Raw genomic sequence first — 19,648 nt, forward strand, 5'->3', positions numbered from 1 at the left:
AAGTTCATTGGATGAAAGGTGGAGATGGTTTGAGGTATGAAATTGAAGTACTAAAACTAAAGATTTATTGTTATTGATACTTATTCAAATGGGTTAAAACAATTCTTTATGTTCTTTCAAAATTGCTTGAGAGTATTAGATGAGATATATATTAAAGTGAATGTTAGTGTCGTTGATAGACCTAGATACAGAACAAGAAAAAAATGAAATAGCCATAAATGTGCTGGCTGTTTGTAGCCAAAATATGGAGTTTATTTACGTCTTGCCTGGATGGAAAGGATCAGCTTCAGATTCTAGAGTTTTAAGAGATGCTGTATCAAGGAGGAATGGATTGATAGTTCCCAAAGGTAGTAACTAACTATATGAATAATTTGGATTTTCTCATATAGATTAATATGTGTTGAATTCTAATTTATCTAATTAATCCCTTGAGTTTGTAGGATTTCATTACTTATGTGATGCTAAGTATACAAATGGAGAGAGGTTTTTAACACCATATAGAGGACAACGTTACCAATTAAATGAATGGCGACAAGGTTATACACCAACATCACCAGAGGAGTTTTTCAACATGAAGCATTGTTCTGCAAGGAATGTAATTGAGAGGGCTTTTGGCCTCCTTAAAGGAATATGGGCTATTCTTATATCAAAGTCATATTACCCTGTAAAAATTCAATGTAGGATAATTATCGCCTGTTGTTTGCTCCACAACTTAATTAGTCAAGAAATGCCCATCGATCCAATAGAAGATGAGTTGGTTCATAATACTTTTGACGAAACTGAATTAGACTCTATCACTTATGTTGAGACATCGAATGAGTGGAATGCTTGGCAAGATAACTTAGCACGAAAGATGTATGATGAATGGAGATTAAAGATGAGCTAGTAAATATTTATATTTTTAGGATTTTTGCCCTTTTATTCATTGACTTGGGATATTTTTATTAATTGTTATGTTATTATTGTTAATTATTATCTTTCATAACCAAGCTTATTAAAATGTTTGTTATTCTAATTTATTTTATTTATTTAATTTTGTTTTATATAGATGTTAACGTGTGTCACTGTATTGTAGTTTACATATCAATGTTAGTATTTTGTATTTTATTTAAATATTAATTATGAATTTACAACTTATAGACATGGAAGACAATGATCAATCTAAATGGAATTCCAACAAGAAACATGTTTGGACCAAAGAAAATGATGAGAAGTTGGTTGAATGCCGGTTGGAATTAGCGAATTCAAGTCAATGGCATTGTGATAATGGAACGTTTAGTTCAGGTTATTTACAACAAATAGAGAAAATGATGAAGTTAAAGTTGTCTAGATGTGAGGTGAAGGCTCAACCTCATATAGAATGAAGAGTGAAACTACTGAAGAAGCAATGTAATTCAATTGTAGAAATGTTAGGGCTAAATTGTAGTGGTTTTGGTTGGAATGAACGAGAGAAGTGTATTTATTGTTCGAAAGATGTATTCGATGATTGGGTCAAGGTACGTAATTGAATATGATATTTTATATTTTATTGGATTCCATATAATATCATTTAATCATTAATATTACATTACATAATTTTTGTTGTAGAGTCACCCCACTGCAAAAGGGTTGAGTAACAAGTCTTTCTCATACTTAGATGATGAGATGGCAATAATATTTGGCAAAGACTGAGCTAATGGTTTTGGAGCTGATGGACCAGGAGATATGGCTAAGAAAGTAGACATGGAGACAAGTCATGGGATGTGGGATGAGTTCAATGACTGTTATGTGTCGCACCCACTTGAGAATCTACCTCATCCCAAAGAGGGGTTGATGAGGTAGATTCCATGTCTATGGATGATCCTGACTCAAATCTTCCAACTCAATCTGACACTTCTACAAAATCATAAAAAAAAAAAAAGGTAAAGCGTGAAGATAAATTAGTTGAAATTGTGACTAAATCTTTGGAGAACATGGATGACCTCTATCAGAAAACGACTGAAAATATTGATAAGATAACTAATTATTTTGAAACTTAAACTATTATTTCTAAAATGAGAACTCACATATTTACTGAACGTATGGATGTTGAAGGACTGACAGATACTTAAAGAATTCGAGCAGGTTCACTCCTATCAAAGGATCTTGACCAGACTCATTATTTTTTTACATTGCCCGAAGAGAATTTATATTACACTTATTCCAAGGTAAGGGTAGTCAACAAGTAGACAATGTTTTGTGTGGAGAATTTCACTTTGTGTTTTGTTGTTGAATAAGTTTGACTTAAGTTTCATTTTTTTTTTTTGATAGTTTTAGTTGTTGGGAGAATAAATATATTTCAAACTTTGATTTTTGTTTGTATGTGAACCATGAATTAGAAAAAATTTTATTTTAGGATAACATCAATTATATAATTGTTTTTCTTTAAAAACATTACATTTTAAAATACAATTTATATTTAATATTTTTTTAAAAAAATCTTATATTAAATGAATTAATTTATAGTACAAAATAACATACAAGAAAATACTAAATTAGTAAAAACAAATCCAATATAAATACAAATTATATAAAATTAATGTATAAGTTATATCAATATTCGTAGGGGCATACATTAGATAAATTTACAACATTCCCACCAATAAATCCTGCAAAACAAACGTCGCTATCCAAATATTCTCGAATATCCTTACAAATTTTCCTACAGAACAAACGTGTCTATCTTGAATTCCAGACATCTTAAATTCCAGACATCTGAGATTCCGGACATCCGAAGATGTCGGGCATCTACATTCCCAAAAAACAAATGGCCCCTAAAGGTACTTCTGATTTGGGTATTTGTTATAATGAATTTCTATAAAATAATAGTCCGTACAGTACCAAAATAAGAATATTTCAACTCATATTATAAAAAGGTACAAGACTCTAAATATATAGAGAAGAGTCTCAATACGTGGAGCAATACAATAGGTAAAAAGGCAACCAACTATTACATAGAGAAAATAGAAAACTACACCAATAGAATAACAAGATAAATAGCATTTTATCATCCCCCCGCAAGCGAAGCCGGGCTAAGCACTGTGAGCTTGGTGCGTAAGCTACTGAACCTCTGGGTAGGAAGAGGTTTCGTCATGATATCAGCAAGTTGGTCCTCTGAGGGTACAAACCGAACTAAGAGCTGTTTGCGAAGCACTCGCTCTCGAATAAAATGATGGTCAATTTCGATGTGCTTAGAGCGTTTATGTAACACTGGGTTTGCAGCCAAGTATGTGGCACTAATATTATCACACAAAAGTAAAGGAATCGATGATAAAGAAACACAAATTTCCGACAAAACAGACTGGAGCCATATTAATTCAGCAGTGGCATTAGACATTCCACGATACTCAGACTCGGCAATGGAACGAGATACAACTTTCTGTTTGGATGAAGACCAAGAGACTAAATTATTACCAAGGAAAATACAAAACCACTGGTACTTCGACGATCATCTGGACAACTGGCCCAATCAGCATCAGTATAACAAGTTAAAGCCTGATGAGGTGAGTATGTAAAGGTGATTCCAAGCCTATTTGTATGTTTAATATAGCGAAGAATACGCTTGACAGCAAGCCAATGTACTACAGTTGGAGCATGGAGAAATTGACACACTTTATTGACACAAAAGCTCAAATCAGGGCGAGTAAGAGTGCAGTACTGAAGAGCACCAACAATGCTACGATAAAGAGATGGATCATGAAATAACTCTCCATCATTAAGAGAGAGTACCTTACCAGTAGCCATCGGAGTATCAAGAGGCTTACAATGAACCATATCCGCTCGTTGTAGGAGATCAATGAAATACTTATGTTGAGATATATGCAACGAATCACCACATCGAAGGACTTGCATACCCAAGAAGTAAGATAGTTCACCCAAGTCCTTTAAAGCAAACATGGAATTTAAGGAAGAAATAAAGTGCTGTATAAAGGAGAGGCTATTACCAGTAACCAGAATATCATCCACATAAATCAGAATTATAACCAAAATAGATTTCTTATTATAAACAAACATCGAGGTATCAGATTTCGAAGCTTGAAATTCCCACTGAACTAGACATGTACTCAGTTTCAAGAACCATTCACGAGGGCTTTGTTTCAATCCATACAACGCCTTTCGCAATTTACAGACATGAGAAGGTTTATCTATATCAACAAAACCTTGGGGTTGAGACATATACACATCCTCTTGAAGATCACCGTTTAAAAAAGCATTATGGACATCAAGTTGTCGAATGTGCCATTTGAACTGAACGGCAAGAGAAATAACAACACGAATAGTGGCCGGCTTAATAACTGGACTAAAGGTCTCAAAGTAATCAATCCCATAAGCTTGGTCAAAACCTCGAGCCACCAAACGAGCTTTATACCTCTCAATCTCACCATTTGGTCGTAACTTGATTTTATATACCCACTTACATCCAATAACCTTATGCATGGGTGATGGTTCGACAAGATCCCAAGTACCATTACTTACCAAAGCTTGATATTCCTTAGCCATAGCATCTTTCCATTCAACACATTTAACAGCAGTCCGAAAAGAGGTGGGTTCACTTGTAATGGACGGAGAAATGGTAGAAGAGGTAAGCCATGCCTTAGGTTTAAAAATGCCGGCTTTGGCTCGTGTAATCATAGGATGAACATTGGTGATAGGGGGTGGAATTGGCACTGAGGTGGGGCTTGTGGGATGGCAGGGACATGAGATTCATTATTTTCAGAAATGGCAGTGGGAGAGGGAATAATTGGAGATGGGCTAGTATTGATGGTAGGGGATGGATGAGAGATGGAAGTAGTAGGGAAAGAATTTTGTGCTGCAGAAACTAATGTGGTGGTGTGATGGGGAACGTTGTCACAATGAGAAAAGGTAGGAGAAAAACCAGGGGGACACAAAGGAGTCGCTGAACCATGAGGAGTAGAAAGAGGGAAAATGGGCAAGGAAGCTGAAGAAGAAGTGGGAAAAATGGGAAAAGGCTCAGGGGAAAAAGAAGAAGAATTAGAAGAGATTTGTTTGACCGGACCAAAGAAAAAGGATTTAGATGCACACGAGAAACTAGATTCATTAAAAACAACATGACGAGAGATATAAATCCGTCCAGATAAGGGTTCAAGACATAAGTAACCTTTATGATGAGAACTATACCCAATGAAAAGACACTCCGTTGAACGAAAAAGAAGTTTATGAGAATTGTAAGGACGAAGAAAAGGAAAGCAGGCACACCCAAATGATTTAAGTAAATGATAATCTGGTATAGAGCCATAAAGCTTTTGGTAAGGGGAGAAAGAATTAAGAATAGGAGTGGGCAACCTACTGATAAGAAAAACTGCTGTTTGAAAAGCAAAACTCCAAAAGGTTAAAGGTAAATGAGAGTGAGCAAGTAAAGAAAGACCAATTTCAACAACATTGCGATTTTTACGTTCTACCCTCCCATTTTGCTGAGGAGTATAAGGGCACGAAATTCGATGGTCAATACCATGAGAATTTAGAAAGGAGGATACTCGACGAAACTCACCCCCCCAATCAGTTTGAAGGCATTTAATGTACTTGCCAAATTGGGTTCAACAAAAGACTTAAAGGTTAAAAAGTAAGAGAAAGTTTCATCTTTAGACTTAAGTAAATATAACCAAGAAAAACGAGTAAAATCATCAACAAATAAAAGAAAATACCGAGCTCCATTAACAGAAATTTGAGGGGAAGGTCCCCATACATCAGAATGAACCAATTGAAAGGGTTCAGTAGTTTTTGTAGTGGACAAGTTAAAAGGTAAACGATGACTCTTAGCTAACTGACATGAATTACAAAAATCAGGAACATGATCCTTGGAAGGAGAAATATGACAAAGAGACAAAATTTGCTTGAGAGTGGAAGCAGCAGGGTGACCTAACCTCACATGCCAAGTTGGGGCAGAATGAACAGATGACAAAAAAACAGCAGTGGGTGAGGAACGTGGAGAGGAAACAGAGCGTTGTATACCAGGAGAGAGACGATATAATCCATCCTCAAGCGATCCCTGAAGAAGAACCATCTTGGACCGAAGATCCTTGACAAGAAAATAAGAGGAGTAAAATTCAACAAAAGCTTGATTATCCTTACACAAACGAGCAATACTAATTAATTTCTTAGAAATTGCAGGTGTGTAAAGAACATTGTGTAGAATAAGAGGTTTGTAAGGAGAAGACAGTGAAGAAGAACCAATATGAGAGATAGACATTTTCTTACCATTTCCAACTGTGACTTGTTCACCACCACTATAAGGGGTTGGATTGCAAAGAATGGAGGAGTCCGGAGTCATATGGTGAGTGGCACCGGAATCCATAAACCAGCTTTCATCAGGGTGTTGAAATTCATGCCCAGAAGATGGATGGGTGGGTGAAGGTTGAACATGATGATAAAGAGCTTGAGGGGAAGCATTGTGATAAGCAATATTGGTTCTATGATAACACACAGCAGCAGAATGACCAAGTTTACCACAAATTTGACATTGTATTTTGGAACTAGAGGGCTTGGGAGGCCATTTGTGAACACTTTGTGGCTTACCGAGTATGCTTTGAGATTGAGCAGCGGAAATAGGGGAATTAGGAAAAGAGTGTTTGTAATGGTTGGGGAATGAGAACTTTGGAGGAGGGCGCTTACTGTTGTGTTGAAGGGAAAGATTGACAAGGTTGGCCTGAGCAATATTAAGCTGGTCGACCGTGTTCTGTTTGTCCAAACGTGCTTCATAGGCTAAAAGAAGACTGCGAACATCTTCTAAAGAAGGGGAATCAGCCCTATTATGAATAGATGTAACAAAGGCATTGTATTCACTCCCTAGACCATCTAGGACATGAGCTAAATGATCACGATAGGAAAGAGGTTCACCAACAGCAGCAAATTTATCAGCAATCTCTTTAATCTTAGCTAGATATTGACTAACAGATGATCCATCTTTCCTCAGATTTTGTAACTCTGTTTTTAAGCCCATAATTCTAGCTGTGGTCTTAGAATCATAAACTCTAGTTAGAGAAGACCAAATGTCATGCGTTGTTTCAAGAGATACAACTTCACCCATTTTCTCTTCAGATAGAGAAGAATAAATCCAACACATTAAAAGGCGATTGTACCTTTCCCAAGCATAATAGGCAGGATTTGGTTGAAGCTGATGGTGATCCAAAAATTGTGGCGGAGGCATTATCGTTCCATCAAGATATCCCCGAAGGCCATTGGCAATAACAGCATTGAGTAGCTGGTTTTTCCAGAGAAGAAAATTGTTGTCATTAAGTTTAACATTTAGAGGTTGTGGCAGAGTGGGAAAGGGATTTGCCGAAAACGGATTTGGAGGCTGGGCTAAGAAATTTGGTGTCGGAGGCGGAAACTGCATCGGGGCTGGCTGAGGATGAACATGAGGGATTGGGTTGGGAGTGGAAAATATCGGGCGCTGGATTTGTACTGGTATTTTGGTGCAGTTGTGATGAAATCGGGGGATTAGGAAAGGAATTTTGGTGCGGTTGTGATGGGGCTGAAGGGAAGAAAGTTTGTGGGTAAAATGGGAGATATGGATAGTGGTACTGGTATGGATATTGATTGGACAAAGGAAATTGATTTTGTTGTGGGCTGGTGTTGATGAAATCAGGCGGACGAAGATGATGAGTTTGAGTAAATGGAGGTGCAACTGGAGTTGAGAGATTAATCGGCCGGAAGTGATTTGGAGTTGCGACTAGAGTAGGAATAGGAAGAAGAAGATGAGGAAGCTGCCATTGACGCCGTTAGAAAAGAGAAGAAAAGGACCCTGAGGTCTCTGATACCGTATAAAATCATAGTCCGTACAGTACCAAAATAAGAATATTTCAAGTCATATTATGAAAAGGTACAAGACTCTAAATATATAGAGAAGAGTCTCAATACGTGGAGCAATACAATAGGTAAAAAGGCAACCAACTATTACATAGAGAAAATAGAAAACTACACCAATAGAATAACAAGATAAATAGCATTTTATCAATTTCCATCAGTAATAGAAGGATTCAATGATGCTAATTGAATCTCTGAATCAGATGAAACTAAAGCAACTAGTGGTTGTATCTTTAGTTTGGGTAGCGGTGCAATAACATGAGAATCTACTAAGCAAACATTAATTTCTAGATCCACCATGGAAGCTGTTGCCTTAGGCTTAACTAATAAAAAGGCAAAATGGTTAAGAAGTCTAATTGCTGATTTTCCTTTCTTTCTAAATGGTAATCCTGCCGTGCGTTTACATTGTTAGTCAAGCTACCATAGCTAAGGCTAATAATAAAATCTATAATGTTAAAATTAGGCACATCAGAATTAGACATAATTCTATTAGGCAATTATTCTCTCATGGTGTGATTTCTCTTGCTTTGTCAGGTCTCAAGAAAACCTAGTGGATCCGTTTACAAAAGGTTTATCGCACAAACGAGTTATTGAAGCATCAAGGGGAATGAGACTAAAGCCCATAAGATAGTTACCACAATGGACACCAACCCTCCAAGATTGGAGATCCCATGAAAGAGGTTCAAGGGGTAACAACAATGTTGGAGTGTGACTATGGAAGCACTAGTTATAATAATGGAAGAATACTCCGAGTCTCATTCCTATGGTGGTAGTGCTCATAATTGTGATGATAAAAAAGAGTTAACTCTGAATGAAACCAAGACATGTATTATGCAGGGTGTTGATCACAAATAACCCTTGGAGGTTTCACCTATATGAGTGTTGTGGTGGGGTTGCCACAATAGGTGTTTGGGCTACACCTTAAAACACTCATGAAAACGTGATATGTGCGCATGACTGTCTAAGGCGCAAAACTGACTAGAATCCCAAACTTGCTTGTACTATGTGTGGGATAAGTGGAAATTTGACTCAAAGACCTGATTTAATACTTAGTTTATTTCAAATGTACATTTACTTACACTAAGTGAAGGTTAAAACTCAAAAGGTACCTACACCTATTACATAGTAAGAATGCTCTTTTCTTTTTCCTTCAAAATGAAAACACACTTGTGTTAGACTTTTAGAAAATCTTTAATTATGTACGGGATTGTTGGAAAATTAAAAGATTTTATAAGTTTGACTAATTTGTTATTCTTTTATTAGAAAATTGATTTGGTCTTTCCCTCGTACCAATGAGTGATTTAGCAAGGTTGGTTAAGTTTTAAATTATAAAAACCTATTTTTAGTCTCTTCAAATACTATATATATAAGAGGGGTTGTAGAGGGGAAGTAAATACAAGCTTCACATCTCCTTCTCCAAAACCTTTCTCTTATATTTTATGAGCATACAAGTTAAGTGGGATTGGTGAAAGCTTAGGTGCACACAAGGTCTCTTGGAGGGTGTGTATCTTGGGAGTAGAGTGCTGAACAACCTAGTGCAAGTGGGGGCACGTCTTTTCTAAATACAGCGTGTTAAAATAGAATTCTTGTTTCATTGAGTTTGGTTCTGTTTATATTTTCTTATAAACAACTCAACTCGTTGTTTATGAGGAAGTCATTGTCGAGAAATTCTAAGTGCGAAGATGCGACGAAAGTAATTTGGAAAGGAGGATCATGGTTGGAAACTCAAAAGAGAGAATTGATGGCCAATCTTAATTAGAGGAACATGATTTCTTATATATATGGAAATTATAAATGCTCTGTTCATATCAAAATTTGTATTCAATCAAGATCGTGGGGATTCAACTAAGATTGCATGAATCCCGAGTCAAAATTCATGCAATTTTAACCAAAATTATAAATGCTTTGTTTGCAGTAGTTTTTATGTACATCCATAATAAGGTTAAATCTTGAGAATAGATCTAATTTTACCAGTTTATGGTCGGTTCTATTTTTATAATGGGATGTGGAAGTAGATTGCGACCTATTTTACTGGCGATAAATTAGATGAACACATTCATAATTCTAGATTGGTCATTCATATTTTGTTTCAAATGGATTCAGGGAAGCGTGAGATAGTGTTTGATACCTTTGTTTTTAAATTATTTTTGAATTCTGTGAAGGAAATGAAATTTTGAAAACAAGATTGTAAAATAATAATTATACAAAATTTATATTAAAAATGTTCATAAATTAATTAATATTATTTTAGATTAATTAGCACAATGTTTTTCTCATTTTCAATTTTATTAAAAATTTATATTAAAAATGTTAATAAATTAATTAATATTATTTTAGATTAATTAGCACAATGTTTTTCTCATTAAAAAATATTTTGTTTCTGGTTTCTATTTTCAATTTGTTTCATTATAAATAAAAATATTGTATTATCATTATTGCATCAATGGGTGTTGGATACTATGTAATTCTATTTTTCTTTATTAAAAAAGATGGAACAGAGACAAAAAATCGAAAGTTACAAAGCGAGCCTATTAAATTTACAAGTCAGAGCGTGCATAAGTCAGCATTAATTGACATATATCTAAAATCAAGAGGTACTGACTTAACTTGGATTCAATTTTCAAATTGAAAATAATAATAGAGTTCTGTTTTTAATAGTTATTTTCAGGATTTCTGTTTCCAAAATCATTGATTTTCTCTCTCTCAAAATAATAATCTTGTATACTTGGACTTTTGTGGCTTGTGTTTTCTTATTGAAATTTGAACTTCTCACCCTAATTCTCGTGATCAAGCTTCTCCCCACATTTTATTTGAGATTTTTGGCTGAATAGGTATATTTTTAAAAAGCAGTATTGTTTTCTAATCACCCTAATTTTTAAAACTCATGTTTTCTAGACATTTTCTAACATCACATGGATACTAAATTACTTTCACTATCCCTCCACTCATTTTTTTATATTTCTCTCTTATTCCCTCCCTTTTTTCAAGAAATTTCTTCTTCTCTCTCACTTCCTTGGTCTTTTGTGTTATCCTTTTCCCCAAAATCCTTGAGAAAAACTACCTATGATAAGTTTAGATTTTTCAAAATATTTAGCAAATCCCTTTCTATTATCATTGTATGCTCCAACATTCTTTTCTCGAAGAAGAAGACAGTGACGGCGGCGGAGACGTTGCTGGAGAGCAAGAGATGAGGGAGAGAGCGACAGGGGAGAGAGAATTGTGATTTCGAATTTAATTTAATTCCTTAAAAATCTATTTATATAATGAATAAATTTCCTAAATTATTGAATTAAGTTTGAATGAATATTTATCAATTTATAAAGTGAATAATTTCAAATATTTTGAAATTCCCAAATAAAATGTCGTTTCTTATTTATCTAAATAATAATAGTAATAATAATAAAATTTGGTTAATTTAAATGAAATCATAAACTAAATTAAATCAATGGAAAAATAAATAAAATTCGAAATAGTTTGGTCAAATTCAAATTAAAAAATATTAACAAATAATTTAAGGGGTTAAAGATTTTTTAATTAAAAATTTGAAAATTAGAATTAAGGAACAGTGTCTTAATCTCTCGTCAATCTCCTTCATTTTAGTGTATTCATATTCAAATTTGAAATTTAAATCAAATTTGTTTAAGATTTTTTCTCTTCCTTAAAATCTCTCCTTTGATCTCCTAATTTTAATTATGATTGGATTTAAAATTTAATTTACTTTGTTTCATCTCTAATAAATGATGTGAAAGTATCAAATTTAAAATTTAGTTATAAAATTTTTTTTAGTGTCCCCCTATCGTTACGTGAAAGAAAAAAAAACAATGACCCAGAGCGAGAGAGAGCGAGAGAGCACCGAAGCGAGATCTCAAAATCGAAATCGCTTCTGAAGCGATGGAAGATCTGAAAGCGGTGTTTTTTTCATAAAACCCAAGAGAAAAAAAAAGAGAAGATGGAAGATTTGAAAGGGGTGAAACACAAGCGAGAAGAGGGTGGAAGATTCTATATAACCAAAACCAAAAAAAAAAAAGAGAAGAGAAGAATGTAGACCCAAAAAATTTGGGCCAATCGTAAACGGCCACGTCATTATCTATTTTATTTAGGGATTAATTATATATTAACCCTAAATTAAAATTAAAGATAATTTGACAATTAAAATATGTAATTGGGTCATATGAGTATTGGGCTTGGAATCGATTTGGTTCACAAACTTGGCCCAAAACCCAATTTACAGGGGATTAATATTTAAATTTAAATAAATCCATTTAAAGAATTGAGCTTGGCCCAAAATTATCCAAGTCCAATGGCCCACCAAAGCTTATGGAAACCTCTATAAATAGAGGGGATCTCATTCATTTTGGGGGGTTCAGAATTGAGAGAATTCACACCAAATTGAAGACTCTTTGAAGACTTGAAGATTCGAATACCAACTTGAAGACTTTGAATACTTGAAAACTTGAAAACTTTTGAAGAACATATAACTTCGATCTAAATTCAATAACATAGATATTCACATCAAGTTCGAGAGAAAGAATCAGAGGACAAGGATTAGAGATTGAATCCACTATACAACACATGCAAACAATATAAAAGTTCAACTCCACGAAAGATAATTTCTCCTGAAATTTCGTGTGAACAAATTGGCACGCCCAGTGGGACCATCTCTACCTCTCATCTTTTTCCCAAGGCTCAAAATTCTCTCGAGAAAAAAAGAAAGAAGAAACAATGACATCTAAGAAAACTTCTTCGAGCAATACCTCTTACACAAGACCGATCACCCGTAGCCGTTCAAAGGAAATCCAGTTAGGAGAAGAGCAAACACCTCCAGCTGTTGCTAAGAAAATACTGCAGCAGATGAAGAAACCTACTCAAGTTGGGGTCGTTATCAAGGAGAATCCTTTGTTCATTAAGTCTGCTCCTTCCTCTGTTCAGTTGGAGAAAATTCCAGAAATCGATGTGATGTCTGTTATGATGGCCGATGCAAGCAGCACGGAAGAAAGCATGGCTGAAATGGAAAGGAAACTCGCTGCGCTGATGAAGACGGTGGAAGAAAGGGACTATGAAATCGCTTCCCTGAAGAATCAAATTGAAAATAAAGATGTTGCTGAGTCGAGTCAAACCCTTGCTCTCAAGATAAATGACAAGGGAAATACTATCGCTCAAGAAAATCAATCGCAGTATTCCACTTCGATCGCTTCACTGTCTGTTCAGCAGCTCCAAGATATGATTACGAACACGATCAGAGCGCAATACGGCGGACATTCTCAAAGCTCCCTCTTGTATTCTAAACCATATACTAAGAGGATTAATGATCTAAGAATGCCTGCTGGATACCAACCTCCAAAGTTCCAGCATTTCGATGGAAAGGGCAATCCCAAGCATCATATTGCCCACTTTGTCGAAACTTGTGAGAATGCTGGCACAAGGGCGATCAAATGGTCAAGCAGTTCGTCGGAACGTTGAAGGGAAACACCTTTGACTGGTATACTGATCTCGAACCTGAAACAATCGAGAGTTGGGAACAGCTTGAAAGAGAATTCTTGAATCGCTTTTACAGCACAAGGAGAACCGTCAGTATGATGGAGCTCACCAGTTACAAACAAAGAAAAGGTGAACTGGTTGTTGAATATATCAACCGGTGGAGAGTAGAGCTCTAAGTCTTGACTGCAAAGACAAACTCATGGAAGTATCTGCTGTGGAAATGTGCACTCAAGGCATGAATTGGGGTCTTCTTTATATCCTTCAGGGGATAAAACCCTGCACATTTGAAGAACTAGCAACTCGTGCTCATGACATGGAGATAAGTATTGCTAGTAGAGGTAATAAAGAGTCTCTGGTCTCAGATGTGAAGAAAGAGAAAAAGGAAATGAAGAGCACGGAGAAGATCTCCAAAGGTTCTATGAAGGAATCTATGGTTGTTAATACGATCCCTCTCAAATTTTCCTCCAAAGGAAAAGAAAAAGAAAAGAAGATAAAAAAGCGACAAGATGAAAATGTAAGACGTCGCCCATCTCTGGAAGAAAGATAAGAAAAGGTTTATCCTTTTCCAGATTCTGACCTTGCAGATATGTTAAAGCAACTACTAGAAAAGGGACTCATAAAACTCCCTGAATGCAAACGACCCAAACAAATGGGAAAAACAAATGATCCTAACTATTGTGTATATCATCGAGTCGTTAGTCATCTAATAGAAAAATGTTTCATTTTGAAAGAACGAATCTTGAAGCTCGCTCGAGAAAAGAAGATTGAGCTGGATCTTGATGAAGTGGCCCAAACAAATCATGCTGCGATAATCCCAAGTTCTGGCAGCCAGTCGTCCACAATCTCATTTCATGACGACAAAGTGGTTTGGATCCAATTTGGGACCTCGAACCTATGGCCATTCATCCCAACATACGGCTCATAGGAAGAACTTCCAAGAAAAAGACGAATTTACAGACGATAGAGAAGGAGAATGGACTCTTGTAACTCGTCGGAAAAAGCAAAAACAAAATTGCTTCAAGAAAGAGTCTCGCCTATATCGAGACCAAAAAAGAAGAAGCAGAACTCAGAAGAAAAAGAGAAATAAAAGTTTGAGGAAACCTAAGCTGGTCGTGGAAGAGAACGAATATATTTCTCAACCTCGACAAATGATAACTTTGGAAGATTTCTTTCCAGCGAGTTTCCTTAATGATAATCAAGAGGAAATCTTTGAAATAGTTTCTTGTCACACTATCACTATAACTGACAATGACAATGCTTCTACAAGTTCAACAGAAGCAACGACAAAGTCAGAAGGTATGTCATCTTTCAATATAAGTGATTCGTTGTCGCTTCCTCGAGAGGTAAAAAATGCTCTTGTTAAAGCATTGAAAGATTCTGACATTCCGGCCTCTCAAGCAAACACATGTGCTTCATGTTGTACGTCTATTGACTTCACAGATGAAGATTTGTTGCTTGGGTTAAAACCCCATAACAGACCATTATTTGTCTCAGGATATATTCGGGAACAAAAGGTCGACCAAATTCTTATTGATGATGGCTCAGCTATCAATATAATGCCTAAGTCAACCATGAAACAACTAGGCATTTCGATGGAAGAGTTATCAAATAGTAAACTAGTGATCCAAGGCTTCAATCAAGGTGGTCAGCGAGCAATTAGCATGATCCGTCTTGAACTCAGCATTGGGGACTTAAAGGCTAACACTCTATTCCATGTCATAGACTCAAGGACCACCTACAAGTTGTTATTAGGCCGCCCTTGGATTCATGGAAATTGAGTAGTAACGTCCACACTGCATCAATGTTTCAAATTTTATCAAGATGGCATTAAGAAAATTGAAGCTGATACAAACCCGTTCTCAGAGGCTGAGTCTCATTTTGCAGATGCGAAATTCTATATGAAGACTGAGGTTATAAGGGAAACTATACCGACAGAAATCCCTTTGATCAAGAGCTGTGATAAACCTAAGTTGGAACAACTAGAAGATTCTTCAGCCAAAAGATTAATCAAAGAAGTAAATACTTGTAATGTCCAAAAGAATGAAACATCTACTAGCGCCACAAAGTTATGGGCTTCGAAGGTTGCGAAAGTGCCAAGTGCTCCTATCCTTCGCTATGTCCCTTTATCTCGGCGAAAGAAGGGTGAATCACCATTTACGAAATGTTCGGGAAACCTATCGGTGATGTAGAAATCTTGAAAGAGAACTTCACCACACCTCTTACAAAGATAACAAAGCAAGAAGCTAAAAAGCCCGAGGACGACCAGATAAAGGTGATCTTGCCTGAGAAGAGAACGAAGGATGGATTTGACCCGAAAGCATATAAGCTTTTGGCTAAAGCAGGCTATAATTTTACAACTCATACTGAGTTTAAAAGCCTAAGGATCTTCGATGAAATACCCAAACTTTCTTCAACCCAAAAGAAGTTGCAAAAAGAGGGTTACGTCATACCTACCTCAAGAGCAGGCCTTGGATATAAATCACCAGAGCCTGTTCGCATTACCAGAAAAGGGAAAGCGAAGGTCGCAGACACGAACCATATTACGGTAGAAGAAGCTGACGACCTTGAAAAAAATAAAGAAAGTGCTAACCAAAGGGGTTCCGCGTTAGATCGCATTAGACCGCCAGTTGCACGCTCTTTGATCTTCGAAAGATTAGGTGCCAGTACTGCAGAAGAAGAAGCTTCATATCCAGCTTCTAGTTCTACGCGCATTTCGGCTTTTCAGAGGTTAGGCACGGTCACAAGAGATAAGGAAGCTTACGTTTACCTATTTCTTCTAAACGACCTTCAGTTTTTCGAAGACTAAGCTTTACACCAGCGAAAAATAAGGACAAATGTTCTCCGTCAGTTTTCAAACGCCTGGGACATGAAGGGACAGCAGAAGCTTAAAAAAAGAGGCAACTTACTGAGACGAAAGGTGACAAAGAAATCTGTAGTAGTGTTCCCTCCAGAATGAGAAGAAGGAGTCGTATTTTTGTAAGTACGGAGGGCTCCTTGAAGGTAAAGTCGCATATTATCATCCTAACGAAACCGGTGGATGAGAGTGAAGAATACGAGGAAGATAAGGCCAAATGTTGCCATGTTACTGTTGAAGAGGCCTTAGACACTGAAACATCTGAAGAATATGTCGAAGAAGCCCCATCATCATTAGAAGATGGCAATCAGCCAACAGTTGACGAACTTAAGGAAGTAAATCTTGGCACGATAGAAGATCCGCGTCCAACCTTCATAAGTGCGTCACTTACTCGTGATGAAGAAAGTAAATATATGAACCTACTCATCACATACATAGATATTTTTGCTTGGTCATACAAAGAAATGCCAGGACTTGATCCAAAAGTGGCAGTTCATCACCTTGAAATTAAACAAGGATATCGGCCAGTGAAACAAGCACAGCGTCGATTTCGACCAGAACTTATACCTCAAATTGAAGTTGAGGTCAATAAATTGATAGAGGCAGGTTTCATCCGTGAAGTGAAATATTCAACATGGATAGCAAACATTATTCCTATAAGAAAGAAGAACGGCCAACTTCGTGTGTGCGTTGATTTTCGTGACTTAAACAATGCATGTCCCAAGGATGATTTTCCATTACCAATCACCGAAATCATGGTTGATGCTACTACAGGACATGAATCCTTATCTTTCATGGATGGATCATCAGGATACAATCAAATTCGGATGGCACTCAAAAACGTAGAAATGACAGCATTTCGAACTCCGAAAGGGATATATTGTTATAAGGTAATGCCCTTCGGACTAAAAAATGCAGGTGCCACTTATCAACGTTCCTTGCAAAAGGTCTTTGATGACATGCTACATAAACATGTTGAATGTTACGTTAACGATCTCGTGGTTAAGTCCAAAAAGTGACAATATCATCTGGGGGATCTAAAAGTAGTCTTTGATCGCTTGAGAAAGTATCAATTAAAGATGAATCCTCTCAAGTGTGCATTCGGAGTTACCTCGGGAAAGTTCCTTGGTTTCATTGTAAGACATCGGGGAATCGAAATCGATCAGTCAAAGATTGACGCTATTCAAAAAATGCCAAAACCTAGGAACTTACATGAGCTAAGAAGCCTTCAGGGTCGTCTGGCCTATATCAGGAGATTCATCTCCAACCTAGCTGGCCGATGCCAACCTTTCCAGAGATTGATGAGGAAGGATACAAGTTTCGAGTGGGATCAAACATGTGAAAATGCTTTTGAAAGCATAAAAAAATACTTGCTTAATCCACCTGTCTTAGGTGCACCCATAGCAGGAAAACCGTTGATATTATATATCACGGCGCAAGAAAGATCACTCGGAGCGTTGTTGGCGCAAGAAGAAGAAAAAGGGAAAGAACGAGCCCTTTATTACTTGAGGAGAACCTTGATCGGAGCTGAGTTAAACTACTCTCCAATTGAGAAGATGTGTCTTTCTCTCTTCTTCGCCGTCGATAAATTAAGGCACTATATACAAGCCTTTACGGTTCATCTAGTTGCTAGACTGATCCGATGAAATATATCTTGTCTAGGCCGATCATTACTGGACGTTTGGCAAAATGGGCTATTTTGCTCCAACAGTACGATATTGTTTACGTACCGCAAAAGGTAATGAAAGGGCAAGCATTGGCCGACTTCCTAGCGAATCATCCAGTCCCATCAGATTGGAAATTTTGCGAGGACTTGTCTGATGAAGAAGTATTCTATGTTGAAATAAAGGAACCTTGGACCATGTACTTTGATGACGAAGAAATGGAGCGGGGGCAGGTGTTGTCTTTGTCTCACCTGAGAAACATATGATACCCTATAGCTTCACACTTGGTGAATTGTGTTCAAACAACGCTGCTGAATATCAAGCGCTCATCATAGGACTTCAAATTGTCATAGAAATCGGAATAACATACATTGAGATCTACGACGATTCGAAGTTGATAATCAACCAACTTCTGCTGGAGTATGATGTGAAGCACGAAGACCTTAAGCCTTACTTCATTTATGCGAGACGAATACTGGAAATGTTTGATGGTGTAACACTAGAGCATGTTCCTCGTTCAGAGAACAAAAAGGCAGATGCCCTAGCAAATTTAGCTACTGCTCCTACGGTTTCAAAAGATGAGACGTTGCACATTTCACTCTGCCAAAAATGGGTCACCCCACCAATCGAAAGTGAGCATCAAGAAGCAAATGCTATATCAGTTTGCATCATTGAAGAAGAAGATTGGCGACAATCCATTCTAGATTATCTTCAACATGGAAAGCTTCCAGTAGATCTTCGACATAAGACTGAAATACGTAGAAGAGCTGCTCGATTTATCTACTACAAAGATACTCTTTACCGTCGTTCATTTGAATGCCTCTTCCTTCGATGTTTGGGAAAGGAAGAATCAGCTAAGGCATTAGAAGAAGCACACTCGGGAGTTTGTGGTGCTCACCAATCTAGACCAAAGCTCCATTTCCGATTAAAAAGAATGGGTTATTATTGGCCCACAATGGTTCAAGATTCTATGGAATATGCGAAGAAGTGTGAAGCTTGTCAGATTCACGCTAATTTCATACATCAGCCACCAGAGCCTCTACACCCCACTGTAGCTTCGTGGCCATTTGAATCTTGGGGACTTGACCTTATCGGTCCTATAACGCCCAAATCTTCAGCTGGACATTCTTACATACTCGCAGGGACTGATTATTTTTCAAGGTGGGCTGAAGCGATTGCACTAAAAGAGGCAAAGAAAGAGAACATTGTAAATTTCGTCCGAACTCATATAATTTTTCGGTATGGAATACCTCAACGAATTGTCACTGACAATGGCAGACAATTCTCCAATAGTCTGATGGACAAACTATGTGAAAAGTTTAGCTTGAAGCAATATAAATCGTCTATGTATAATGCTGCAGCAAATGGGTTGGCAGAAGCATTCAACAAGACGTTATGCAACTTATTGAAGAAGGTGGTCTCCAAGACAAAAAGAGATTGGCAAGAGAAGATCGGTGAAGTGTTATGGGCTTATCGAACTACTCATTGTACTCCTACAGGAGCTACGCCTTACTCTTTAGTTTATGGTGTAGAAGTTATCCTTCCATTGGAGCGAGAAATTTCATCACTAAGAATGGCAGTGCTAGAAGGTTTAACCACTGAAGATAATGCAAAATTACGCCTTCACGAGTTAGAAGCACTTGACAGAAAGAGACTTGATGCACAGCAAACATTGGAATGCTATCAGGCTCGTGACCCAAACCTTCAATAAAAATGTTCGGCCTCGGTCATTTCAGGTTGGTGATATGGTGCTTGCTGTTCGAAGACCTACCATCACGACGGTCACACAAGGAAATTTCGTGTGAACAAA

The 19,648-nt window shown here is 36.9% G+C and overlaps 2 protein-coding genes and 2 pseudogenes across 3 annotated transcripts; 3 read left to right on the forward strand and 1 right to left on the reverse strand.

Moving 5' to 3' along the window:
• The first annotated feature begins 229 nt into the window (after window positions 1-229).
• Window positions 230-886, forward strand: LOC111022317 (nuclease HARBI1-like protein). The gene is made up of 2 exons (XM_022299491.2): window positions 230-347; window positions 441-886. Exons 1-2 carry the CDS (start codon window positions 245-247, stop codon window positions 884-886), a joined length of 549 nt encoding a protein of 182 aa, XP_022155183.2. The 5' UTR covers window positions 230-244.
• Window positions 887-2,808: 1,922 nt separating this feature from the next.
• Window positions 2,809-7,782, reverse strand: LOC111022315 (retrovirus-related Pol polyprotein from transposon RE1). Of its 2 annotated transcripts, none has more exons than XM_088118039.1 (2): window positions 7,116-7,256; window positions 2,809-6,055 (listed from the first exon to the last, which is right to left on the reverse strand). In XM_088118039.1, the coding sequence occupies exon 2, from the start codon at window positions 4,648-4,650 to the stop codon at window positions 3,421-3,423; it is 1,230 nt and encodes a 409-aa protein (XP_087974165.1). In that variant the 5' UTR covers window positions 4,651-6,055; window positions 7,116-7,256; the 3' UTR covers window positions 2,809-3,420. The 2 variants fall into 2 exon arrangements, with proteins under 2 accessions (XP_087974165.1, XP_022155181.1); XM_022299489.2 differs by having other exon boundaries at window positions 5,669-6,055; window positions 6,235-7,782.
• Window positions 7,783-12,564: 4,782 nt separating this feature from the next.
• LOC148209183 (uncharacterized) lies at window positions 12,565-14,245 on the forward strand (annotated as a pseudogene).
• Window positions 14,246-14,468: 223 nt separating this feature from the next.
• LOC148209184 (uncharacterized) lies at window positions 14,469-18,104 on the forward strand (annotated as a pseudogene).
• Window positions 18,105-19,648: the final 1,544 nt, after the last annotated feature.

This window comes from Momordica charantia, assembly GCF_013281855.1.
Source record: "Momordica charantia cultivar OHB3-1 chromosome 9 unlocalized genomic scaffold, Mcharantia_2.0 BLBB01000009.1, whole genome shotgun sequence".
Taxonomy (NCBI): Eukaryota; Viridiplantae; Streptophyta; class Magnoliopsida; order Cucurbitales; family Cucurbitaceae; genus Momordica; species Momordica charantia.